General features: G+C 41.0%; 2 protein-coding genes across 6 annotated transcripts in view; one reads left to right on the forward strand and one right to left on the reverse strand.

Annotated features, from left to right (window-relative positions):
- Positions 1-11,065, forward strand: part of DZIP1 (DAZ interacting zinc finger protein 1) — a 41,928-nt gene extending 30,863 nt beyond the window's left edge. For all 3 annotated transcript variants that reach the window (XM_027645341.1, XM_027645333.1, XM_027645350.1), the window contains 8 exons: positions 821-966; positions 1,304-1,499; positions 4,023-4,152; positions 4,348-4,398; positions 5,238-5,440; positions 5,784-5,914; positions 8,916-9,087; positions 9,891-11,065. In XM_027645341.1, coding sequence (XP_027501142.1) covers positions 821-966; positions 1,304-1,499; positions 4,023-4,152; positions 4,348-4,398; positions 5,238-5,440; positions 5,784-5,914; positions 8,916-9,087; positions 9,891-9,973 — 1,112 coding nt within the window. In that variant the 3' untranslated portion in view covers positions 9,974-11,065. The remainder of the gene's footprint in view (positions 1-820; positions 967-1,303; positions 1,500-4,022; positions 4,153-4,347; positions 4,399-5,237; positions 5,441-5,783; positions 5,915-8,915; positions 9,088-9,890) is intronic.
- A 1,401-nt stretch (positions 11,066-12,466) lies between these two features.
- The window catches only part of CLDN10 (claudin 10), a 58,223-nt gene continuing 43,477 nt past the window's right edge, over positions 12,467-27,212 (reverse strand). Inside the window, exons 1-5 of one of the 3 annotated variants that reach the window (XM_027645362.1) lie at positions 26,847-27,112; positions 20,008-20,169; positions 19,762-19,843; positions 13,518-13,625; positions 12,467-12,839 (exon numbers count right to left, since the gene is read on the reverse strand). In XM_027645362.1, coding sequence (XP_027501163.1) covers positions 12,725-12,839; positions 13,518-13,625; positions 19,762-19,843; positions 20,008-20,169; positions 26,847-27,066 — 687 coding nt within the window. In that variant the 5' untranslated portion in view covers positions 27,067-27,112 and the 3' untranslated portion in view covers positions 12,467-12,724. Of the gene's footprint in view, positions 12,840-13,517; positions 13,626-19,761; positions 19,844-20,007; positions 20,170-26,846; positions 27,119-27,212 lie in introns of those variants that run through there. The other 2 variants (XM_027645371.1, XM_027645380.1) reach the window with 2 other exon arrangements.

Raw genomic sequence — 27,212 nt, forward strand, 5'->3', positions numbered from 1 at the left:
TAGACAGGTTTCAAATGGGTGTGTTTTGCTTCTTTACTCCCCTGTGTGACCCTGTAATACTTTGGCCTAAATTAAATGTCAGTCTTTAATTTAGGTGGGAGAATCTGTCTATATGATTCTTTATTTGTTGCATAAGAGCTCATGTCATTATTGACACTTAAAGCAAGGGAAAGACAGAGAAACTTTGTCTGCTTTTAAGTATGTATGATGTCAGAGACTTGCGTGGAAGAAAACACGACACTGAACTTGGTCCTCGATTATTATCCATCATGTATTTTCTGTGAAAAGGTCTGCCCCAGACTAAGGTTTTGTCTTTACCAAGAGTTTTAAAAGTGTTGCAACCTTAAAAATACTTGATTTCAGTAGGTGATTTTTATCAGAGAACATAATGTTGCTCGAAGCTTTTCTTGAGAAAAAGTTTGTTGTATTCCTGTTCTTATTGCTGCTAGCTTTTATTTGAAATACCACTTTTAGAGAACTTAATTATTGGACGACAGTCTTAATCAGAAGTTTTCAAGTACAGTGCTAAAAGTAAAGATCTTTGTTGCTAAATATTCAGGTATATATCTTTACAATGATTCTGTAAGAAGAACAACAAAAGATACTGGTAATGGTGAGAACAAGGTGCTGAGGTATAGATGGCGAGTGAGCTGACTTTTGGAAGCTAGCCCAAGATATTAAAAATAATACAACCCCGTGAAAATAAAAAGTGCATATATGGTGTTTCTAAAGAGTGCATGCTTCAGTGCAATTTTTAATTGTGTCACGTACTATGGATTTTTCAAACGTCTCTTAAACATCTCTTCCATTCTTGTTTCAGAAACTGAGAAAAGTGATTGTAAACCACATAGAAGTAACTACTATTTGATAAATGCTCTGAAGACTGATCCTTCTTTAACTAAAGAATTACGAGTTGTTTTGGAGCAAGCCCTGGAGGAGAAGCTGGAATCCTTGGGAATTAAAGCAGTAAGATCATTTTGAATTATTTAAAAGAAGGGTAATCTTTGTCCCACTTTTTTTTCCTATTCTCTTTTACTCTTGTATCACAGTCCTCAACCTATAAAATCCAAAGCTAAATTTCCATGTTTTATATAAGTGTAATTCCTTAACCACTAACCTGAGAGGATGGCCATCAAATTAACAACTGCGGAGGATACGGCTGCACTTGTGAAGAGCATTAACAACTTCTGTGATTTTTCTACAAGCTTTGTCATATCTGAAGTGTAATAGAGTGTATATGGTTGTAGAATATAAATCCCAGAAATAATAGCCCCTGTGTTTACAGTACGATTTGTTTCCTTAGGGTGTCCGTGGCATACCAAATGATCGCTTAAATAAAGTGTTGCGTGCTATTGAATATGCTAGAGAATGCAGAGAGAAGCAACAGCCTGCCATGCACCGAATTCGAGAGCATCTTGAGCGTCAAGTTAGCTTTAGGGTTGAAGAGAAATCATCATCTTCTAATAGACCTGTTTCGTGTCTTCAGTCTCCTTGGGAAGGTTACGATGTTTTTTGGTTTTTATTCATTATCTTACATTTTAGAACTGCTATTTAAGCTTTTATTTAGCAACATTTGTGTATAGCTGTTTTCCTGTTTTTTCATATAAATATTCTATATAGTTATGACCAACTAAACTGTTTTCTTTAAAGGGTTCTTGACATTGTGTTTAACTGCAAATACCTTAGCTCCTGTGTTGGCAGGATAAACAGTGGTGTGTTAAGAGTGTAGCAATTTGTCAGGAAATAAACCCCCTTGATTTCCAGCTGGTCCTCAGAGATCAGAAGGACTGGGTACGTCTGGGCTTAATTTCTGATTATAGCCAATTCAGCACTTTAGGTCTGGCTGTGTTCCCAGATGCACCAATAGTGTGGTGCACTGTAAGTCACACACTGTAAGTCTGGTCTCATCTTGCAATCACAGATGCCCCAACTGTGACACCTTAGCATCAATCCCTCTGCCACCTGGCTGATTGCAGCACTAAGGGTCGTCCAGCTCTGCCTGATAACCTATCATCTCAGCATGCCATCATGTCCACGGTAATCCCTTAGCCACACATCTCATGCCATATCTCATGCAAGTCCCTTCATCATATATCTCATGGCTGTAGGGCTCATTCCTACATTATCCACGGCTTGACTACACTCACGCCTTCAATTTGGTGCCCCTGTCACACCTGTATATAATTGATTTTTGGGGTGTCTCTGTAGAGCAATTGCTTGTACCTCTCCCCCCACAATATATACAACTATTGTCTTGGAAATATCATTGGGATGTATCTCAAAATGACAGACATTATGCTCTGTGTCAAGACCATGTCTTAGGCTTTGATAGTGTTACTTTCACAAGTAAGTCCCTGTTATTTCCATACAACTCACGCATTGACATCAGTGGTTTGCCATTTATTTCTGATCTCTCAGGCCCCTACTCTGTGTTCCGATGCATAGACTACAGTGCTGTTATGATTTAACCCTAATACAATGATTTCATATATAGTATATACTGAAGCATCATCTGTTGTTAATACAAAAGCTGTGGCTGTCTTCTTAACGAGATCGTAAGTAAAATTGATTAGATGCCACTAGAATTGAAATTCCCTTTCAAATTCAGTGACTTTATTTCAGGTTACCTTTCTCATTTCAGTGGGCAAAGTGCCCTCATCTCCTTCCCTTTTATTTGCTGCCACAGTAAATTTCACAAGTTAGAAGCATGTGTGGTGCAGAATGTACTGTAGTTACCATATTGATTAGCATAGATAAAAGAAGTGAGGGTCTCCACCCTGCAGGTCAAGCTTGCTGATACGTGAACCAGATTTGATTCATGATGGTAATAACTGCTCCTACAAGAAGGATAAGCAGTCCTTAGATATGATGTTCAGTGAAGGTGTACTGGCATCATTCCCAGTATCATTCCTGGAAAGGGAAAACAATACAAGTCTCATCGCGGTTTGTCCGGACGTGTTACCCATTAATGACTTGACTTATTTAACTGCTTGAACTAATAAGTCCATTTTCAAACTCAGAATATCTCTCTTCTGTCTCTTTAAATGTAGTCAAGCTGAATCTCTTTGGTTCATCAGGGCCAGTTTGAAACAGGTTGCAGTAAGTACCATGTTTCAACAGAACCCCATTCTGCTATAATAGGATCACTGGGGTGTGTAGGACTGAGCTGTTGGAACAGCCTCATGTGTTGCTCAGTCCACTCCCATGATTCTCCCTTTTTGAGCAAATTGTATAAGGGACAGGCAATAATAAAAAAAACAGGGATATGTTTGCACCAATATCCTAAAGTTCCCATTAACTATTGTAATTCTTTCACACTAGACAGATTCTGTACATGGTCTGTTTTTGTTCCAGAGTGTCAGAAGCAGTTCCTTTAACCCACCAGACTCTGAGGAACTTAACCTCCTTCGGGCCATTGACATTTGGATATAGGAATGTTTAAGCCTAAGGCTGTTAACCCATTCCTCAGATTTTCTGGTGCATACATAACCTCTGTGGGGTCTTCAGCACCTGCTACTGCATCATTTTGTTGCAAAAGCGTAACTATAGGCCCGAGGCTGAGTGCAGGAACAATCTGTTAAGTATAGGTCTGGTCACATTCAAAAGAGCCATTAGAGTTCACGAATAGAACAGTTTATTAAATGCAACATATGCAGTTCCTTTGGATGGCCAGTGATACATATACATTAACTGCAGAGTTGCTGTTTTATAGCACTGACAATACATTTGCAATCACAAGCTTCATTTCCTGGGTCAAAACACCTGGTGCATGTGATTCTTACCAAGAGGCACCTGATCTCTGAGGACCAGCTAGAAAGCAAGGGGGTTTATTTTCTGCCGAATTGCTGCACTCTTTAACTCAGCATATGGTAACTCAGGACTGCTTTGAAGAAAATAATTACTTTTTTTCTTTTTATTTTTGTAAAACTGTAGTCTGCAGCAGACATCTTTAATTGTAGAAATTAAATATAAAAGATACTGGACATTGTTTCTAAGAATGAGATAGATAATTTTCCTTGTAGATAAACAGAAATTCAGTCAGTTGGGAACTTCCTCACCTGCCACACCACAAAAAACAGTAAAACGGTCTTCACCAGCTGTCCGCACACCTGGACAAAGAACGGTCATCACTGAGTACACATCTACACCAAAGTAAGAGATGCCATTCTAAGAGTACTCAGGTCCTGTTACCTTAGGTAACAGTCCTGTAGGTTTGGGGTTTTGTGGCTGGTGCGAACGTTTCCCCAGCTATAAGAATTGAGCAAAGAGTTCAGATAACTTCTGTATAAACTTTATGCTTGCTTAGTTGACTGTCAGTCTTGAAATAACTTGTCTTGTTACTTTTAGATCCAGGAAGATTCTTGGAAGTGGAGTTTCCACAAAGACATCTAGCATCACGTATGTTTTGTTCCCTTGTTTTTTTGAAGAAGACTTTTTTGGTGACTGAATATTCACATTTGCCACACAAAAGTTAATATTAAGCTAACTCATGAACACTTTCTGGGCCTCATATTTCATATTTTGGTTTAAAGTATTACTCCATTTGAGTGTTTTATTAATCCCTGAAAGGTAGCACGTTTTCCTTTCAGCAACTGTGGTCTTTGTTGTGATCCAGAGAAAGAGACACTCAGTAAGATCAATAAAAACTTCCTTTGGTTTCTTTCTTAGTTGCTTTTTTGACCCAGTTAAAGGCATTTAGAGGCTTTGTTAACCTAATTTTTTTCAGTTTATTGATGTGTTCATACTACAACCAAAATTAAACACAATATTCCGTATTCCTTTCACATCGGATACATTACTTTGCAATTTCCTGCACTGAAAAATTCCTATATTATTTTCATCTAACTGATGTCAGAACAGACTTTCTGTGGTGCAGATTCCTTGACCCTGAAATTTGCTTTACCTGCTGATCCATGAAGGCCTATTTGTCTTTGCCTGGCAAGATTTGTTATATATACTGGTCTTTTGTTTTGTAAAGATGGTTGCATAAATGGAAAGAGTCGTGTCTGTACAAGAGATGGTTTTGTGATAACTTCCTGAATTTACTTAGCAGTGTGGTTTCTTTTAAATAGGGTGGGGTTTTTTATAGTTAGAATTTAGAGGAGATTCTTGGTTTTTTCACATTAAAAATAATGCACATGTTATTGGAAAGGAAAATACAAGGAAGGTAAATACATATGTAGTGGTGCAGTCACTGAAACCTAGTAAGTCCTCATGTTCCATGTGTTTTTGCTTAGAACACCACCATTCAGTTCAGAGGAAGAAGCCGATGAAGATGACATTAAACAGTCTTACATATCACCAAAAATGTTGCAAAAGCAGTCCAAGCCAACAAGCAGCAAAGCCAGTGCTTTTCAGAAGGTTTCTGGCAAAAGTGATATGGATGGGATGGAGAAAAATGAAACTGGAGAAACTGGAACACCTTCCAAAACTTTAAAAGGTTTTCCACTACTTTTGTGTATGGATATTGTAACAGCTGTGCATGATTTTGCATTTCATGATAATATTTCTGTATTAGAAAACATAATGAAGGCAGACTATCTAGTCTTGAGTGTACGTATATATAGGTGTACACTTCATGGTTTTGCTAATGCGTTTCTATTAATGTAGGACTTAAAGATGTGTATTATGCTCTGCTATATAAATGCAGAAAAAGAGACAATCCCTGTCTCAGAGTGACTTCTTTTGCTTACTTTTACTTTGTGGAAGATTTCTAGAGGGTGTACAGTAAAGTCCTTTCCTTGTGAATGGAAACCATCTATATAATTTTTTCTGAACTTTAGAAACAGTTATTCAAAAACTGACCAAACAAGTTGGAGAGAGTCTTTCTAACCATGGAAATAAGAACAAACCAGCTGGAGGAATTAATGTTGCACAGGCATTTATTAAGAAAGAAGAAGTGAAAGAACCGAAGGTATCACTTTTAATATTAATTATTATTACATTAAGTAATTGAACTATATATGTATATGTTACTCTTTTTTTTTCGTGCTGAAATCATCTTGATGCAGCAAAGAACTTAATTCTCAAAGACAGTTTTGGAATTACACCTAAGTAGTCTTTTTGGGTACATCTGCACTGGTATATAGGAAAGTGCTAGCAAGGAGTCTGTGGCAAGTGACTTCATCCACACTACTTATTTAGCTTATACCATGACTGGTTTGGATTACTACAACTAGCCTAAAGTTTGGGTGCAATTGGTATCACCCTTATCTTCTACTCTAACAGCACAGAGAGACTTTTATTTGCTTTTCTAGTATGTTGTTTTGATGGATGTTACATTTTTTAAAGATCTGTCAACAGTGGCCCACTGTGTTAAGGAATTTGGGCTTCAAGAGCAAAATAAGCCTTAAAATCTATGTTTTAAAGATGTTGTAGTTTTCCTTGATAAGCTCTCTTCCCACATCTATCAATCCCCTGAATCTCAAGGTAAGGACTCAGGGAATGAAGTCCCTCCCATTGTGATAGAAAATAGGTTTGAGACCACCAGAGGAGACTGAACTTATATAAATCCATGGGACCTGATGAGATGCTTCCCAGGGTCCTAAGGAAATTGGCTGATGTAGTCACCAGGCCACTCTCTATGATAATTGAAAAGTCATGGCAGTTGGGTGAAGTCCCTGACAGAAAAAAAGGACAATGTCAGACCCATTTTTAAAAAGAGCAAAAAGGAGGACCCTGGGAACTATTGACCAGTCAGATTCATTTCTGTGCTCAGAAAGATCACAGAACAGATCCTCCTGGACAGAAAATTACACTGTAATGAAAAAAGGGTAGGTTTAGATTAGGTATTAGGAATAAATTCTTTACTGTGAGGGTGATGAAACACTGGAACAAGTTCCCCAGAGAAGCTGTGGATGCCCCATCCCTGGAAATGTTCAAGAGCAGGTTGGATGGGGCTTTGAGCAACCTGGTCTAGTGGAAGGTGTCCCTGCCCATCATTCGACTTGGTAATCTTTGAGGTCCCTTCCAACCCAAATCATTCCATGATTTAATGAAAAATATTTTTGCTGTAATACATTTAAAATACATTGTGTCCCTGACGTATTAACACAGTGGTGTGTTTTCCTGTATGGACATGATGAGTTCAAAATGAGTTTATGGACCTAGGGCAGGCATTGCTACTTAATTTCTGGAATCTTTACAGAAGAACACACCATCTTGTATTCTTTGGTAATTATATATGAACAGGCATATATTCATGTCCATATTGATATATTTAAATGTAATGTATAGTTCAAGTCAATTCTTTAAATTTTAGCTGGGGTTTTCAAAGGTGCCAAAAGACATAAGCACAAGAAGCCATTGGAATGATGTTCTCTCTGAAAATCCAGAATGCTTTATTAGCTTCAGTACTAATAGCTCAAGTGCTTACAACTGCTAATGGTCATTCTCAAACCCTACAATACAATAAAACCTTTGTAAGGCATCTCATTATCTTATGTTTTATAAAGGTCATGTTTCACAGAAGTTACTTCAGCAACATTGTAGAGAAAATTAATTTTGTGCTTACACAAAGCTGTATTACCTGAGTTCACTTGTACCAGACATCGTATGGATTATGGTATTTCTATGGAATAACTCCTTGAGTTAATAAAACTGCTTAGCAGTTTTGATTGGTGCTGTATTTACACTCAATCAAAACTGAATTCTATTTGAAGTTGACATTTTTCTCTGGGTTTTGTACTTTGTGAATGTTTGAGGAAACTTTGTTCAGCTTTTTTCAATGTGTGACTCTGACTTTCCCATTACCACACCCTCCAAATGCAGATTATTTGAAACAGCACAGTGTTGAATCTTGGTATGTTAATAATACAGCACACTGAACAGATCTGTCAGTTTTTGAAAAACAGTTTGTAATGTTAAAATGGAAATATGTTGCAAGATAAAGCTTTACAGCAGTCTCTTCCCTTCTTTCGAGACATACGACAGGTTCATATTTGTTGATTTTTCTCTAGCATGTACATACCTTACATTGTTTTCTAATAGCATCTGAACCTTCCTTCTGTGCAATAGAAGCACCTTCTGTATCCTTTCTGTAACATTGGGAGATTCCAGTGAACTAGTTTTAGCTTTGTGAGAAATCATTATTCACTTTCCACAATTAAGCTCTCTAATAATGGCTCAAATCCATTGAACTACATCTGATTGACAGATAGGGAAATGCTGTAGCTCTTCTTTCTAAATCTGAATGAAGATACTTAGTTCTCAGGCATATGAGGTAAGAAGGACCGTGGACTCACTGCCTTCAAGTTCATCTGTTTGACTGACTCTCATTTTGTGAACTCATTATGCAAATCCACCACTTAATTAAATTATGCTTGTACATGCTGACAGTGAGTCTTCAGAGGAATGTATATTTTACATTTGAGGATTGTGTGGTTTTTTAATTTTCATTATTTAATTTTCTCTTTAAATAAATTGGTTTCAAATTGAAACAACCTTTTTTGCAATATTTTTTCCTGGTGTGACTACAGAATGCTTATAAAATGCCACCTTGCATGGTAACATGTCATATCTTTATTATCCTATAAGTAATATACATTCTAATGCTTAAAGGACTTTCATCCCATTGGAATAGCTAATATTCCAGAAAAGATAATCCTTTTTCAAGTTATGCATGTAATACCTGAAAACAGAGGTTTCTGCCAGCTATAAAACTGGAAGAACTTTTAATGTTGCAGTTCCTGACTTTAAAAAAAACAAACTGGTTCTAACTTTGGAACTGTAACAGTGAATTAGTATGATTTAGGTAATTGAATCAACGTGGATTTTAAAGCTGTTGTGATAAATGTTATAAAGGCCATGTGCCAGTACATTTTCTTTAGCATTTTCACCTTGTTGAGTTTACGGAAGATTTCAGGACAAGTTGAACAGACAAAGGAAAAAGGCATGTTTTTTCTTTTCCCTGTTAGTTCACAGAAGCTGATGAAGATGATTGGGATATATCATCAATAGAGGAAGACATTTTATTGATGAAAGATGATAGAGGTCAGAAGGCACTGACAGTTCAGAAAAATGAGCCCAGTGCTGCATCAGTGGTACATGCGTGGGGTCTTCCGAAGAAAAGTGTACCAAAGGAGGAAGGTAACATATTCATACTGAGCCTTAAGTGATTGACACACCTAGAGGAGAATTTAAGTACAGTGTATTACACATTGTAATTCAGTAGATGGTGTTTTGTAAGAAATGAACAAGTAAGAAAAACTGTGTGCTTGCTTTTATGACATCTAAATGTCATATATTTATGATACTTAGTTATATGTAAACCACACACACATGAATATACAGAGATGCCAAGAAACTTGAATTTGAGATTTTAAAGCATATAGTATTATCAGATTTCAACCTTATATTAAAAATTAATAATCCAGGATTTTTTATTTCTTCACAAATTTAAGGGAGGAGGGCAACTTTCTTATTTTGTCTTGAGAATAATAATAACAAAATTTCAGGTTTGTTCAAGATGTCTAAGTGACCTACCAGGCTGAGATTAATATTTGAACTACTGCTAAAGTAAAAACCTGAATCTTACAAAGAACTTATATAGTAGTTTCTAACTCTAACATTTCAATATATGTAAAGGTTAAAGCTGTGTCAGTTACATAAAGAGACTTTGGGTTATTTTTGAAGGGAAAGTAATGTTGATACTACCTGCTTGTACTGTGCGTTGTATTCTTTGACCAAAACAGCCTTCATTTTATCAACATTTGTCATTTCCTCACTGGTTGAAATTTGGGACTTCCTGAAGTCCATGGTTGTTTGCTCACATAGCATGTCATTTTATCTCTCAGATAAATACAAAGTAAAAATACCCCCAAAAGAGTATTAATAATTATTAATTTTTAAAATTAATAATTGTTAATTTTTTTCTCTGTTTGTTTTAACAGGCCTTCATGAAGCTGATAATACAAGCACATTAAAAAGCAGCTTAGTGACTGTAACAGACTGGAGTGATTCTTCAGATATATAAGTGTTCCATTCCTGATGGGAGGCCCTACTTTTGGGTTCTGCTGGGGTTGAAAATGCAGTTGAAAACATCAAGTGTTTCCTATTAATTTCTCTCATGGGTCGTGTAATAACAAGGAATACTGTTTACAGAGCTCTCCTGTCTTTCAGTCTGAATCTGAAAAAGAATATTGAAATATACTGGCCATGTCCATTTGGAAATTGAGAGTAATTCTTCTTTCTCATTGTGGTGGTTCAACCCCAGCCAGCGGCCAAGCTCCAGCAGCCCCTCGCTCGCTCTCCCACCAGTGGGATCAGGGAGAGAACTGGAAGAGTAAAATTGAGAGAACTCATGGGTTGAGATAAAGAGAGTTTAACAGGAAAAGCAAAAGCTACGCACACAGGCAAAGCAAACCAAGGAATTAATTCACGTCTTCCCATGGACAGGCAGGTGTTCAGCCATCTCCAGGAGGGCAGGGCCCCATCACACATAGTGGTGACTTGGGAACACAAGCACCATCACTCCAAATGTCCTCCCTCTTCCTCCTCCTTCCCCCCACTTTATATACTGAGTGTGATGTCATATGGTATGGAATATTCCTTTGGTCAGTTGGGGTCACCTGTCCCAGCCATGTTTCCTCCCAACCTCCCATGCACCCCCAGCTTCCTTGCCAGCGTGGCAGTATGAGAAACAGAAAAGGCCTCAGCTCTGTGTGAGCTCTGCTCAGCAATAACAAAAACATCTCTGTATTATCAACACTGTGTCCAGCACAAATCCAAGACAAAGTCCCATACTAGCCACAGTGAGGAAAATTAACTCTACCCAAGCCAAAACCAGCACACTCATGAATTCAGTGGTGGAAGTCTCTTTCATTTCACTGAGGTGAAGATTTTGCCTCTAATGTTTACATTAAAGATTGAAACTTGTCTTGCTAGAAAGCCTGTTAGCCAATGAACAGAATATACTGCAGAATATTACTTTATACAATTTTTAATGCATATTTTCATGTATTTTATCATAAACTTTATATAAAATTGTGAACATTTTAAAGAAAATGTGTCCATGTATTAAACATTTCAGTTTCTACCATGGTTTACAATAAACACCAAATGAAAAGAAAAAAGCCTCAGCTATAAAGCTAGTTATTATTAAATGCCTCCTGTTTGGGAAGTTGGTTTACTTGGGTTTTTTTGTATTGAAGTTGAGTCTTTGTGAACATAAAAGCACAGAAATTGGAAAAAAAATTAAAATGTCAAGTTGCAGTGAGAAGATCACTGACCTGCCATTGCAGAAGTACTTTGATATTTCTGTTTTTTCCATACTGGCTGCCTTCTTAAAAAAACACAGTAGTGTTTCAACTTAGACAAAGTACAAAAATAAAGTAAAAAGAACCTTGAATGACTTTGCGGTTCTGATGGTGTCTAAAAAAATTGGAAACCTTTTCTGTCATAGTGTCATTATTAATTAGGACTGTTTATTTTTTTATATTTACACCGTTGTCCCAAAATAACCAATTTTTATTGAAACTCCAAAGGTCCATCTGTTCAAACCTCATGGCAAACCTGAGTTTGTGTCTGATTTTAGGGATTGAGTCTAGAAAGCATTCTGTGGTTAATCTCTCTTTTCATTTATTGACTTGTGCAAATATTCCTTCAAAAGTCATCACATTTCTGTGGACAGACAAAAAAAACACTAGCTGAATTTTTGAACTGTTGTAACTCAGTCGAGATTATCTAAAATTGTGCTGATTTGTACTGCCTGCTTTTATTTGGTCATGCCTTCAGGCATGCCACTGGCAGAGCAGACAGCTGGCATTGCTTGGGGTTTTCCTTCTCTTTTGTAACCCAGTGGCTTCAAGCCATTCTAGAGCCAAAGGTGTCAAGCAGGAGGGAATGAAGACAACCCCCTGGAAGTGTCTTGTCACGAGCAGGGCTGAGTGCTGAAGTAGGGCAGGAGTCCAGTGGTACAAAGCAAATGCAGAACAAAGGAGCTGTCTCTGAGCCTTGCTGTGCCCCCCCCCCCCCCCCCCCCCCCCCCCCCCCGCCCCCACACTCCCTGCAGGCTGCAGCCTCACCCAGCCTCTGCTCTCCTGCCATGTGCACAGAAGGCTGGTGGTCACACGTGGGCAAGTTCTGCGTAGGCCGGGCAAGACTCTCACCAGCAATGGGTTTTGTTAACAACTGGCCCAGACTACTATCAGTACCTACTCTGGCTTACCCAAATCCCACACTTACTTGCAACCCATTCCTTCTTATTCCTGTGGCCAAGCTGCACACTCTTCCACCCTGTGAATACAGAGATGAACTTTCCCACTCCCACCTGTCTTGGTGCTGCAGTTACAATGCACTCTGCAATTCTGTCACCACTAAGTGGTGAAATATTCTGCCTATTAACCAGTACAGATGTACAGATTAGGGTTGTTTTGTCCAGCACTGAACCCAAGTCAGAGATTATTGCAATATCTCAATATGATCTGTGTGATGCCATTCCCATAGCCAACTGACATGACAAACTGAATTAGTAAATACCTCATTTATTTTTTTTCAAGAATGCAACATCAGCTCATGATTTCCAGGTATAAACTTTACAATACCAACATCAATCTTGAAATATTACATAATAAAATTTACATCAGTTGTAAAAAGCTGCAAGTTAATATTTTTAAAAGTCATTGTCTTAGTGGTAAGTACATTGAAGTTGGGAATGGGGGGGAATCACTCTGAATGAAACGTACAAAATCATTTTTAAAACGCTTTGAGTCTTCCAACAGTGCAACTAAACATAAGCGTTCTTGTCAAAGTGCTTTGGTGGGGTTTTGTCTGGGACACTGTTGTGGACCTTTGTACGAGAAGACATCACAGATGTGGCTCCATTGTACGCATATCCTCTCCTGAAAAGAAAATACAACTATTCACAGCTCATCCCACAGACAGGTAAGGTCTTTGCATCCAGGCATTATAGTAATAAAGCTAGAAGAAATGTAGAGGAAACTACCTACAAATTTCAGGGGAGGGGGCACATTCCTTCTCTGTGTGGTTCCATTCTAGTTTGACATTGCAATTCACTTTTATATAAACACATATCTCTTGTTTGCAGCTACGTAAATTAGGGCAGAATCGTGAAATACTTGGGCTGTGGCAGATCCTGGGTGAACAGTTCCTCCCTCCAGCTGTGCCTCTTCATTATTACTCCTTTGCTGCTGCTGGAGGTCCCACTGCCACCACACTGCTGTCCTTGACCTCTTTCACTTTTGATCTGATGATTTGGGATTAAAGAAACTTGTCTATTCACACCTGTAAAGTGACCTAACCACTTTTCCTACATCAGTGAATGCACTGTTTTCCAGCCGTAGTAAAGTTATGCAGAATATATAACACGAGTATTTGCTCTGAGTCAATAACTTTTCTTAATTAAATTATCCTTCAATCCCCTTATTTTCTTTTATCCACACAATCTCTTTCTGAATCTCACTATAAAATGTTTTGGAACAGTAATCAAACCGCATACATACAGGGGGTACAAATGCACAGGTATTGATTTCTTTCAGTATGTATAACTTGTGTTTTACCTTGGAGAATTACTGTTTTCAGCTATTGAGAAGCAGAATATACTGCCACCAATTATGCAGAGTGAAGCTCCAGCCCATCCAATGAACAAAGCTGCTCCTAATTCATACCTACAGGAAGTCAATAAATGCGTTTAACAAAAGAGAGCATGGATTTAACAGATTTTTTTTCAGGATAACTGAATTTTATATGTTTCTTCAATAACTTTCCATTGACACATACATTATTCATCACAAAATCAGCAGCTCTTTTCATTATTTCTCTCTGACTCGGGAGGCAAACTCTGTCCCTGCAGTACACTTGAGCAATGCTTATCTCCCTGTACAGCCAGCTGGGGAGCCTGGCCTTCCTGCATCTCCTCCTGGATTGCTTTGCTGTGGGATTTCATCATTCTTTGGCCTGTTTACAGCAGCTCCTGTCCCCTTGGAGGATTCGGTTCCTGTTGGGTCCCAAACTGGCTTCTGCTGAGTCAGAGACTAGAACTTCTGCCTACAACTCTCCCTAAGTTTCCCCTCTGTCTCTCAGGATCTCTCTGTCTCCCTCCCTCCCTATCCCTCCTGCTTAAAAAACGAAGGGGGTTGTACATATATATTATATGCATATGCAGTATACATCTACATATCTGCAATATATGGATATGCAGATGTAAGCATATGATAACATGAGCATATGGATACGTGGGTGCGTGTTCCAGAAACCTTCTACTTCTCTCATCACTGTGGCTGGATTCTGTCTGGAAGACACTGCTTCCCCCCAAACCCATGGACAGAGCTCTGGGTGACCAGCAATGGTCCCCTCTGCTGCCTGGGCCAGCCACAACCTGTTTGCAGCCAGAAACTGCTTAGTTTGACTCCGAGAGGAGATGGTGGTGCTTTAGGAGTCCACGTTTCTAAAACAACAGCAGTAAATGAAGGAAAAGAAGGACATGGGGATAAGATTCTTGTCTTCCCCCTCAGCTCTGGAGCTTCAAGACGAGCAGCAACCCATGGCTGCCACCTCGTCTTCTCCATTCCCCAGTTCTTTGCCTGAGGTACCACTCTTTAAAACACTTCTAGGATGACCTGCATTAGGCTGCAGGCCCGACAGCCTTCAGAGTCTCCTATTCCTCACTATTAGAACAGACTGTGTGTCTCTTGCTCCCTCTCTGCTCCCGTTGCCCCTTGAGGAGACTTCATCTCCTCCTGATTCCTGGGATCCCGCACTGAAAACACAAGCCCCTGTTCCCCATCGAGCCGTGGTTATCGGCCAGGTGCTTGTGCTGTTCAGGCCTTTGTTACTAAATTTTTTTTATTTATTGAGCTGTAGTGAGGCAGCCAAATAAAAGCCTCTGCTTGACAGTCTACCTGTACATCTGAAAGACTGTGTAGTTGCACTTTTCAGGTAGTTCTGAACTAGTGCACGGACCCTAATTTTACATTACTGGAATATTTAACTGAAAATATCTGTCAGTTGTCCTACAAAACTTCTATCTTTACAAAGATGGCACTGCAGAAACACTCAAAAATTGCCTGTGAGAAACAAAAAAATCACTTTTCTGTGTTTTCTCAAGAGTCTAACCAGAGGTAAAGCACACACTTTTTTAACAACAACAACAAAATACACAAGGACAAAAAGCTACACTTAGGACATCTGTGCTAGATGCCCTGGATACCCAGGTTTGAGTAACTTCTGATTCAGGGGCTTAGTGCCAAAAAGCAATAGAGACTCTGGAGCTCAGACGTAGAACACTTCATGAGGGCTTGCACCCTTCATGGCCCCACTAGTGCTTTAGCTTTTAGGCTCCTTTTTCATTTTCTGTTTACATCATCGAAGTAGAGCTTTATTTATCATCCTTTGTTAAAAAAAGTATCAGATTCCCCCAAATGTTCTCCATACCCAATGCTGGGGATTAAATTAAGTTTAATTTATAAAATATTAAAAATAACCTGTGTAGGTTTAAGTTTAATTGTAATTTGTGTACAGTTTAGCATAAGTGGGCCCTGCTCAAAACTTTATATAGATGAATTTTAAAAGAACTCTGTTTGTTAGCAGGAAAGGCCAAGCAGGGGAGTAAACAGAAAAAGCTTGGTTATCTTCAGATAAGGATTAAGACCCTGGAGGGCCCCAAGGCTGGCCCAAGCTGGAAGAACAATTAATGGCCTGCCCACATGGACAGGGAGAAAGAATCCAATGAGGCGTTAGAAGACTTCAGACCATAAATTGCCATTGGACCAGGAGGTGTATTCAGGGCACGTGAGGAGTGAGTGAAATCAGGTGCATAGACTGTGAGAGGATAAAGGCCCAGGGATTACTTTGTCTGGGGTCCCTCTCTGGAGACACCCAGCTCAAGGTGCAATAAACTCTGCCTCAGAACCCACGGTCAGAAACTTTCCTTAACACTAGTGTGGGGCTTAGGCACCCAACCCCCAAATTAAGCTGCTGGAAACCATAGCTCAGCTGACTTTCACCCTGGAAAACTCTGCACCTAGTCCTGTTTGACTTCAAAGTCTGCCAAACCTGCAAAGATTTAATTCTATCTATGCTCACATTTTCAACCACGTGCTACATTTTTCACATGACTCAAGGAGATTTCTCTCTGTTCAAGGACTGGGGATTCTCTTATTAGAAGCAGAGATCTACATTAGAGCTTATCACCTAGAATCCCATTATAATCAACATGCAAGAAATACATACAAAGTACAGTTCTAAAACACCCTCAAGGCACCTCTTTTATGAAGCTGTAATGGCAGATTGAAGGGACTAACTTGGATGTGAGGTAAGCCCCTCACATAAGGGTCCAGAGAGGGGCCACAAAGATGATCACTGGACTGGGAAGCTTGTCATATGGTGAAAGGCTGAGAGAACTGGGTTTGTTCAACCTTGAGAAAGCAATGCTTAGGGAAGACCTTATCACCACATTCCAGTATTTGAACGGTGGTTACAAAAAAGATGGAGACTCCCTTTTTACAAGTAGTCACATGGAAAAGATGTGGGATAAGTGGGTACAAATAACCCCTGGAGATTTCGACAATTTTTCACAGTAAGAACAATTAGCCATTGAAATAATCACTCCATGGAAGTGGTGGATTCCCCAACATCAGATTTTTTCAAGATTTGCCTGTACAGGGTGCTGGGCCATCTTGTCTAGACCACACAGCTTCTGAGAAAGACTGGACCAGATGCTCCTTGAGGTCTCTTCCAACCTGGCATTCTGTAATTCCATGGTATTTGCAGCACTTAAGAAGCTAACCCTAACATCCCATCAAAATCCAGTATTTAAAAAAATCTTACCATATGAAAAAAACCTTACAAACACTGGTACTGCCAGACAAAGAAAAAAAGGAGGAAGGCTTTTTTAGAATAAATTTCTGCACTTGCTATTTTCCCCTTCCCTCTTTATTACTAAAATCTTTGCAGGAAATGCACTCTTCTATTCTTAAAATTCTATGTTTCAAGAACCAAAGTAGTCACTCTCTGAAGTCTGTGGCTGCACATCTGTGAATCACGTACCACTAACAGTGAAATCAATCTGATTAGAGACCACTGGCAGCTCAGGGGGGAGGGCGTGAAATTGATGAAGAGGTTTAGATGCGGTGACTGCTGAGGACCACGAGAATTCACCTGCAGAGAACTGAAAGCCACCTTCAACTACAGTGACCAGGCAGGCTAAAAGAAGGGGTTTTTTTCAGTAATCCAGGGAGGTAGAATTCAGTGAAAGAACCAAAGCACAGTATCAGTACAGAAGAAAAATATTCTAGTTGTTATATACATTAAGAACACAAAGTAAACTTCAAAGCAAACCAGTGGAAGCTTCATTAGCTGCCAGGAAGGTGGTATACGTAAATGGCATACCTACCTACCAAATCAGTACAACTACCCAAGAGAAATATACACCATGAATGTCTCATTCTTACGATTCTTGGAAAATTATTCAAATCTATCAGAAGGGGGACTTTGTGAACTATGCACAGTCCATTCAGAGACAAGAAAGCTGAAGTGAAATAGTTCTCTATATGAGAGAATGGGAAGTTAGTCACATAATTTGGCAAAGGACAAAAAGGATAAAGGGTATAAGAGTTATGGGGGTTTTTTTTAATTCAAAGTAGTAAAGTGACAAAATAGTTTTCTAAGAGAATCTGTGGGAGCAACACCACCAAGACAGCAAAGCAAAAGCACAGATTTTTCCTAATAAGAGGTGTTTGAAGAAAAATTAAATACATCTTGGCTGCAAGCACAAAGGCATCCCATACTATCCCCAAGACTCTAGGCATGTCATTATGAAGGATCAAGCAATTCCTTTGGAGCCATTTTAAATTGGCAATGAAAACTACCATATCGGGACATAAAGTCCAGCCAAAGGTTTCTTTTTAAGTAAGGTGAGGTTTGGAGTGTCCCTGTGGTGCCTGTCCTACCTGAGTTAGGTACATAATTCAAACCCAAAATCTCTCAGGAATCAGCCTTAGGCAGGTCTTTGATTCCTCCTGCACCCATACATAGTCAGGGTGCCTTTTCCAAATGCATAAGGCTGGAGGGAAATTCTGACAGCTGACATGATGCTAAATATCTTGTGTCATTTGTTTTCCACTAACAGTGTCTCAAGCCTGTCTTTGACACTGACAGAATAACTTCAGGAGAGAAATGTGCAGTAAAAGGCAAAAAACTGAAACTCTCTCTCAGTGAAGAGCCAATGCCAAATTTCCACAATATACCAGAAGGGCATATTAAATGCTTCTGCAATGCTTATTAAAGTAGCAGTTCACAGACAGCAGCAAAATGCATTATTACAACATATTTTACACTGGTTGAGAGAGAAAAGAGCTGAATGCCACCATTAGCTTCATCTGACACAGGGTTGCTGCATGAGCTACATGGACCACGAGGAACTCAAATTACAACTTCTGGCTTTCCTTTCTGCCTTTATCTTTGCAGTTGTCATTATGTGTGCCCTGTTTTTCAGGAAAAATGTAATTTCTGCAGAGAACAGATAGTTTAATACTTAAACTGGCTTTCTCATTCCTTCACAGTAGAACTCTGCTGTGAGGTCTGCCTGCTTTTTTGCAGCAGAGAAGCATAGGAATACAGTGTAGGAAAGGCACTTCTGGCAACAACCATGGTATTGTTCACTAGGAACAGTAAGCCCAATGAATAATTAACTTCTGTCTATATAGTCAGGCTCCATTTTCTTCACAGAACCTCACATCCTTCTTTCTTTTGGAGGCCTTTCAATCCTGTCTTCGCTGTACCAAATAAGCAGAAACTAGAGTGGCATTATGGAGAAAACTAATACGAACCTGTTTTCAAGATAGGAGAAGCAGTGTCAACCCTACAGCAAATGCAGACCCACTTAGTGTTATTTATTCAGACTATTTTTTTTCTGTCAAAGAGAAAATAAAGGCTCAGGGTTCCTTACTAAGCCCTTACTTGGGTCTCAAGGAAATCCTTGCCTTTAAAGAAAAGTTTACATTATATATGAAGTCAAAACAGGAAAGTCTGTGATGCTGTAATTTACAACCAGTGCAGAAGTTAAGATGTCAATCCAAAATCCAAGCACAAGGGCTTGTGAATTGCTGCTTTTGTAGGTCCTGAGAACTTGCTCAGCTTTAAAGGTAGTCTTTAGGGATGCTCATTATTTCTGGTATGGATCCTGCAGTTCTATGAACACTCATTCCCTTAAATTTAATTACTAGTATAGTCAAAGCATTATGTTAGTGCTTTTAAGACTGTGGGTTCTGATACGATTTATGAGTCAAACTTCAGTCATCTGGACTTGAAAATATGCCTGAAAAGAGTCCAGAGAGCCCGCAAAAACCTCTTCTCAAGAGGAATCAAGATTGTACAGTGCTTGACACCTTCATGGAAAGCACCTTCTATCAAAAGCTGAAGGTGCTTTCCTTCCCTATCAAATGATGCCCCTAATGAGCACCTCTGTCTTGTGCAATCCTTTTGCTGCATCTCTGGCATAAAGGCAGGCTTCACTCACTCCCAATTAACCCCACCTGCTCTATGGAAGCAGGGCAGAACTCTGCCAGGCCACAATAAGCCTGGGCACACATATTACAGAGCAATCATTGTACAGGAAAGTGTTTGTTCATTCAATTTCAACACATGATTACTTCAGTTAGGAAAAGTGATTAAATAAAACTGCAGTTCACTCTCCTCTTCTGCCCCAGAGAAGCACCTTCTCTATATCTAAATAGGCTCTGATGCACAGTAAGAAACTTAAGGTTTACTTGTTTGAAAGATTTACGGATATAGGAAAGTACTTACTTTTGTGCAACAAAAGAAGGATCAAAGAACTCAGACGTAATCCTGTTTGCATACAGGGAACAACTAGTCATAGAGCACAACCCTGAAAAGCATAAGACAAACTATTCAGTGGAGCCAGCAGAAGAGCTTTGGGCCTGACCCTGAAGTCAACAAAGTCATGGACAGTTGTGCGGGGGTTTCTGTGGAAAAGAAACAGCTCTGGTATGACTTCAAACACACAAACTGAGAGAAATAAAATATATTTACCAGAAAGTATGAAAATCAGTCCAGCTAAACAAGCTATTTTTGCTTTAGTCTGATCAGAGCCTCCGACTTTCGTACACTTCATCCCAACCAGTCCAAAAACGGCACCGAAGAAACCCAGGCAGACAGCAGAGATCATGAGTCCTCTGCAGGCTTGGATGTAACCTGTTGGGAGAAAGATAAAGGCTAATGTGAGAACCGGGACCACGATGGGTTTCACTATAGTTCCTCTCCCTCTGTGCAGCATTAGGCATTCATTATTGCAAATGGAATCAGACCTTAGCTGGAGTAATGTCACCTTCCCATTGAGTGTATTCTTTTAAGTGATGCCCTTCACAGGGCATCATCACCTCAGCCCAGCTTCTAAAGAACATACTATGGCACTCAGGGCTCCAAAAAATAATCCAATGGCACTGTGTACAGTATCTCCAAGAGGTTGTACCCACGAGGCTTTGAAGAGCAACTTCATGTGGCCTGCTCAGGGGCTGTGCAGGGCCACTCTATGCACACAAAGCCAGTCTCACGTGTCAGTCTTGTTGTGCGTGCGTGTCGCAGAAGCAATACGACTGTCAGTGGGTTGGCAGCAGGGACCCTGGCTGGGGTCCTCCCTGGACTTGCCACAGATTTGATTTGGATCCACCAAGAAGGCCTTCATTCCTCAAGGAAGTCGAACATGCTCAGCTCCATGGACACCAGTAGTTCTTCAGGATAAAGCAAATCGCTGCCATATTTAAACCTGGACAAATGGCTTGTGGCTGGCTTCAGCCACAAACAATTCTGCCTTGCTGCCTGAGGCTGCCCCGAGCGGGACCTCCCAGGGGAGGGCCCTTCAGCAGGACAATGGGTTGCTTGGCCTCTTCTCCCTTCCGAGAATATCTTGTAATAACTGTGATAATTTCATATCACTGCTTACAGGGTGGAACGCTGCAATCTTACACAGCTGAATAACCATCACAAGATGTTTTTCTTCATAACCTGTTGTTACATCTCATTTAAAACGAATATGAACTCCCACGATTAGGGTATTCATTCCTTTTGCTTTGATCTCCAGTGGGTGGAAATGTTGAGAGCTAAACCACATTGTCATTGCCTATGACACCAAATTTTACATAATAACAAATAAACAGAAAAAAACCCAAACTCCAAGCCCTGCATAAAAGTCTTTAACAAGAAAATAATATATTAAAACAGAAACTAAAGGACATCTAATGTAAACAGAAGGCAGCAGATTCAAAACAAGAAGTGTGCTTTTTTGTGTAAGGAAGCTGTGGAACTCCTTTCTACAGGATATCTGGATGCCAAAGATTTACAGAGATTCAAAAAGAGACTGGATGTATTCACTACAGAGAAACCTGTGTCTGGCTGGCAGGTCCTTGAGATGCAGATGGCTACCACAGACACTTGGCTGCCCTCTGCTATCCTTACTGCTGCCCCCTTTAGCCACTGCTGGAGGCACATCAACTCCAGGATATAAACTCCGTTCTTGAACAAGATTTAAAACCTTGCACTGATTCACAGATTTGTGCAACAAAGCAATTTGTTGCACTTAACAACCCGTTTCATCAGGCCTACCGAACTTGGGAGCTGTGCTGTCCACCTACTGGCATTTATCTACATCTGCTGGCACACAGATGGACTTCCTCCATTTGTCACACGACTCACATGTCGGAATGTAAGAGAGAAAGAGTCAGTCATTTGTGCAAGAGCCAAGTTTGAAGAAAGCAGCCTTGCTTTGTTAATTTTTGCTATCGGCATGGACAAGTTGGCTTTTACTACAGTAGGTGGTGTTTAATATACTTCTTGTAGCAGACAGGTAAAGCACAAGATGAAGACTGGGAAGGAAGCTATTATTTTTGACAGGTCCAATTTATTGACACTGTTCGTAGCTAATTGACACATTAAAGTGCTGAACCATGAACATATTTACCCGGAGGTCCTCTAAACTTTTATTTATGTCTGAACCTCCTAAGAAAACCAGTAAATATTCACCCCAATCAAAATATCCAGCATTTGCTAGTAACCACAGGGCTGAAAATCAGTTTTTCCTGAAGGTCAATACACAGTTTTAGAATAGGTAGAGGGTAGTGAGACAGCAAGAAATAATTAACTCACTCACTCAGAAATCATTTTCAATTATAAACAGCATGAGCTGAAGGACTGCTCAGTTCTGCTGAATGAATAACCTTCCTCACTAAATAATTCACCCAACTGGGCAGGCCAGCCACAGTAGGGCTTGTTTCATTTCACCGCAGCAATCAGCCAACTGGTACACATTTTTAAAACATAATATATATAAAAAAATAATCACAATTTACACCAGTAATGTGGAAGAGCAGAAGGCTCTGTTAGTCCCACTAGGCTGACCGGAGCATCAGGAAGCATAAAAGGCTGAAATCAACCTTTTCACCAAATCCAGCCTCCTATTGCTTAGACCCGAGGTTCAAACTACATATAGCATTTGGCTATATGTAGTAAGAGGAACTAAACCTCTTTTTTGCTTCCAAGAAAGCAAGAAGATTATATTGCTCGCTTAGACTTTTAAGCTTGTTCAGCCTGGAGAAGAGAAGGATCCAGGGAGACCTTATAGCAGCATTCCAGTACCAAAAGGAAAGCTAGAGAGGGACTTTTTACAAGAGCAGGTAGTGACAGGACAAGGGGAAATGGGTTTAGACTGAAAGAGGGCAGGTTTAGATTAAATGTCAAGAAGAAATTATTTATTGTGAGGGTGGTGAGGCACTGGATCAGGTTCCCCAGAGAAACTGCGGATGCCCCATCCCTGGAGGTGCTGAAGATTGGATGTGGTTTTGAGCAACCTCTTCTAGTAGGAGGTGTCCCTGCCCGCAGCAGGGGGGTTGGAACTAGATGGTCTTTAATGTCCCTTTCAACCCAAACTATTCTGTGATTCTATGGTAATGCAGAAGAGTGTAAAAGGAAGCTGCCTATTTCTTCACACTCCTTCGCTCAAGACCAAACCTGTCCCTTTTCCAAATGTTTATTTTCTGTATTTGCACCAGCTCCTGTAGGAAACTACAAACCACCCAAATGAAGCTTCAAGCGACAAAAAGCCATGCATTTTAAACAGACAAGCAGACAAACATGCATTACTCATAAAGTCATGTTTAGCAGCATTCCAAGAGAAACCTATTTCAAGGTGGTTTTTGTTAGGGGTTTTTTTGTTGTTTTTGTTGGTGGGTTTGTTGGGTTTTTTTGTCTTAAACAAATGTGTTTTGTCTTGCATTCAAATTAATCTTGTTAGAGCTTCATCTTTCTTGCCTCACTGCTCTCATACTTGCCTCTCAGGCTTACAAAGAGTTAGGAGGCATTCACATATTCATATCATATGACACTATGGAAAAAAATATATGCAAAGTTCTGGGAACTGCCACTTTCACAACAAATGCCTCTGGTGGCATTTTGCAGTCTGCATCACGTGAAGGGTAAGAGGTTGCCTTACAGATACAGCATAGATTCCTTCCAAAAGCACACACCCACTGCTTTTGTCTGTCATTCTAAGCTCTAATGCCCTCTTTTAGTTCATAAGTAAATTTTTGTTCAGCTTTGTTTTGCAAAAGGTCACCAGATCCACTGTTGGAAACATGGAAACTGATATGTCTTCTTTTGGGGAGGTGGTTTCATCAGTAAGTTTCCACATATGACCAGTGGCACAAAGAAGTAAACCTAAAAATTACTGTGAGGCCCACCGAGAGGAACAATATTTTTGCTTGTATACAGAATGTGGGGCTGTGTAATTAATGAAGGCTGGTCAAATTGCATAAAGGCGGAAGGGAATCACATACAATTTTCTCTGGAAGCCGTCTGTGTGGAGTGAGGGCCTGAAAGCCATCAGGGTAGCCCTGCTGCTGTGCTATCCTACAGCAATCTGTGGAGCACAGTCCAAGCCCACTCCATGATGCAAACCAAAACAAGGATAAAGGGGAACCATCTCCTGAGCACTCCTGACCCAAACTTTGACATTGCTTCTGAAGAAGCTGCTGTATTCCACAGGAGAACTCCAGCAACTGGCACAGAATAATAGAATCATAGAATGGCTTGGGTTGGAAGGGACCTTAAAGATCTAGTTCCTACCCCCACCGCCATAGGCAGGCACACCTCCTACTAGACCAGGTTGCTCAAAGCATAGTGATATCCCAATTTTTTTCCCTCCTCGTTTTACCTCTAATCCCCTGGTAGATCTGAGCAGTCTCTCCAGACAAGAAGTACAGCACTCAGAGGTTTCTGATTTGACCAAAAAAACATTTCTGTAGAAGAACTGCTCTGTGAGGCAAATCCTTTCCATTTGTGTGAGGAAGGAGTGGAGAAAAGCCACATTTTCCTGGAACAACAAAAATATTACTAGTAATTTCCAGTCATGCCCTACCATTTTGAGGAGACCAACACTTTGCCACTACATTTATCTTTATAGGGTTATTGTTTCTGCTCACAAGCACTTCATGAATACAGAAAACCAGATCTGCCCTTTTGTGTCTTCTGAATCCCCCACCTGAGGATGGAGCCAGGAAGTTCCCACATTCCCAATCACAGGGAACGGGATCCAGCTTAGACATGTAAGTCTGTGCAAAGAGAAGAGGAGAGAAGGGAGAGGCTACTCAAGGGCTGAGGCAGATTCAGCTTTACGCTGACACACAAATTCTTTAAGCCATGAGTGACGCACTGCAAGCCTGAAGTACGTTCCTGCAAGGGGGAAGGGTTAGGGTGAAGACGGGACCTACACACCCATGGTCAGGCGCTAAAGGGTTCCCAGCAGAGCCTGTAAGCACAAGAAGAGGAATTTGGGCCAGGCTACTTGTGGAAAGCACCTCTGCCTCCGTGTAGCTGTCCCTCTGACCCAACCCAGCTTGCCCGGTCTATGCTAGGGGGGTACATTCCTCTCTCTCCAGCCTGTCTTCCACTTGCATTGTGCCTGGGTACCAGGATCTGGCTCCACAGCATTTAGAGATGCTACTGAGAAACACTGAAAGCCAAGAACTTTCTACTACTGATAAACAGTCTGGCTGGGAAGATGGGATAGGGCCCTTCCAATGTGCATCTGGAATTCACTTCTGTCCAAAATGAACTGATGACTCTCTCACAGTGCAGAAGGTGCCTCAGAAACTCATTCCTTGGCCAAGTGGAACATGCTACTCAACACACAACATTTCAATGTTCAAGCATTTGGAGGAAGGGGGGGTAAGGACTTTGCTATCAAGTCTTTTTCTTTTTGAAATTTTAAATGTTCCCAATTCTGCTTACTTTGTAACTATGCTTTTCTTACCCTGAAGACAGATTAACCCAGACCTAGAAGAACAGCTAAGCAATAGATTTGGTGGATCCAAAAGGTTACGCACCAGCAATCACTCTGTGCCCACCTGCACACAGAACACAGTTCCTTGCCCAAGCCTGGAAACCGCATTCTCAGCTGCTACACTTGGTCGTAGAGTGATTGATGTCAATGGAGGCCAGCCAGCAATCCCACCCCTTCAGAGGAACTGGCAAATCCCTCTGCTACCTGGGGCTAGGTGTAAAGAAGATCTGAGCAATAGTACTTCTCCATCCAAGGGAAGCATCCTGCAGTGATGTTTAAGGATTTCCTGTGTTACCTTTTTCCAGTATCTTGACCTGTGTTAGGCCTTTCTACATACAGAGGTTAAAGGTTTTCTGATATTGGTATTAATTTCATGATCACATTAAACCCTGTTACAATAATAAGTTAGTGATTAAAAGGAAAAGGACTGTTAATCTAAACAAAACTTTCACACGAAAATTCACAATCAGATTCTAGTGCAAAGGGAGTGTCTGGCCAGACCATGAATCTGATCTTTTGTGAGTATGAAAGCCACTGGGACACTCTATATTGTATTCATTTATAACTATAGAAACTTGGAAAAGGTGCCATAATTCTAGAAACCTTTCCTCCCTCTCTTTATAGTCACTCCTGAGGCTATAAACGGATGCCATCCACACATCTCCTTTTTCTACCAGCCATAATCAGTGTGGATTTATCAACTAAAAGTTTAGTTGCAAAGATTTTCCACAGTGAACCAATTTCCCAGTACAGCTTCTTTAAAGGGCAAAAATATTCCCCCTTAAACAGAGAAGAAATGTAGCACCAACTCAAGTCTTTGGTTCCAAGCCCTATAGCAAAACTCAGATTTGCTTCAAAATAACACTGCCCGAAAACTGAGGCAAGCTATGCATCCCTTCTGCATACCTTTGCATCCCTGACTGCCCCGAGCTTTTACACTGTCATTTATCAATGAAGCAATTACATCCAAGTTAATAACCGCTTAGCATAACCAGCAAAAGAACATTAATTAAAACAAAATGACGCCAAGGCTTGTTCTTCTCCACTGACCGTTGCATGGCTGGCAAAACCATAAAAAAGAAGAATGTCATGACAGTCAGAAAATAAATCGGCAAGAAAAATCTGCCTGCATTCTTCTTGTGTCAAATCCACACGCACACTCTTGTGATGGAAGGAGGGGGAAAAAAAGGCAGGTAGGGACAGCAAAAGAGGCCAAAGCCGCCACTTAGGCACCAAACATACTTTCAATCAGGGGGTTTTTGGGGAAAAAAAAAAAAACAAACCACTTGCACAGGTGTGCTCAAGCAGCACGCTGCCACCTGCCAGGGCACGCGAGGGCACTTGCCCACGAGCCCGCGTGGGAGCCGCTTCCTCCGGGGCTCCGCCGCCCCCGGCCCGCTCGGCGCCCCGACCCCGCGCTGTCCGCCCGCCCCGCCGGCTCCGGGACCGGCCCGGGAGGATCCGCGGGGCCCCCAGCTCCCTCAGAGCAGCACAGGGGAAGGTGGGGAGGTGTCAGGGTGGGGGGCAGCGGGAGCCTGACCGTCCAGCGCCAGCATGGATGGGAAGTCCTTGCAGTTGGAGACGCCGGTGGAGTCGGTCACGCAGGTCTTCCAGAGGTTGGCCCAAAAGGTGGCGGTGGTGATGACCGTGCCGTCGATGGTGGACACCTTCCAATAGTCGGTGGGCAGCGTGGAGGAGACGAGCACCCAGCCCGAGATGGTCAGCAGGAACGCGATGATCTCCGCCGACGTGCTCGCCATGGGCCCGGCAGAGGCGGCGGGCAAGGGCGGGCGGGCGGCGCGGGGCCGCAGCGGCGGAGTCCCGGCGGCGGGCGGGCGGAGCGGAGCCGAGCGGAGCCGAGCGGAGCCAGCGGAGCCGAGCGGGGCGGGGGCGGCGGCCGCGGCCG

The sequence above is a fragment of the Corapipo altera genome, unplaced genomic scaffold, assembly GCF_003945725.1.
Source record: "Corapipo altera isolate COAL_440 unplaced genomic scaffold, ASM394572v1 0, whole genome shotgun sequence".
Classification (NCBI taxonomy): domain Eukaryota; kingdom Metazoa; phylum Chordata; class Aves; order Passeriformes; family Pipridae; genus Corapipo; species Corapipo altera.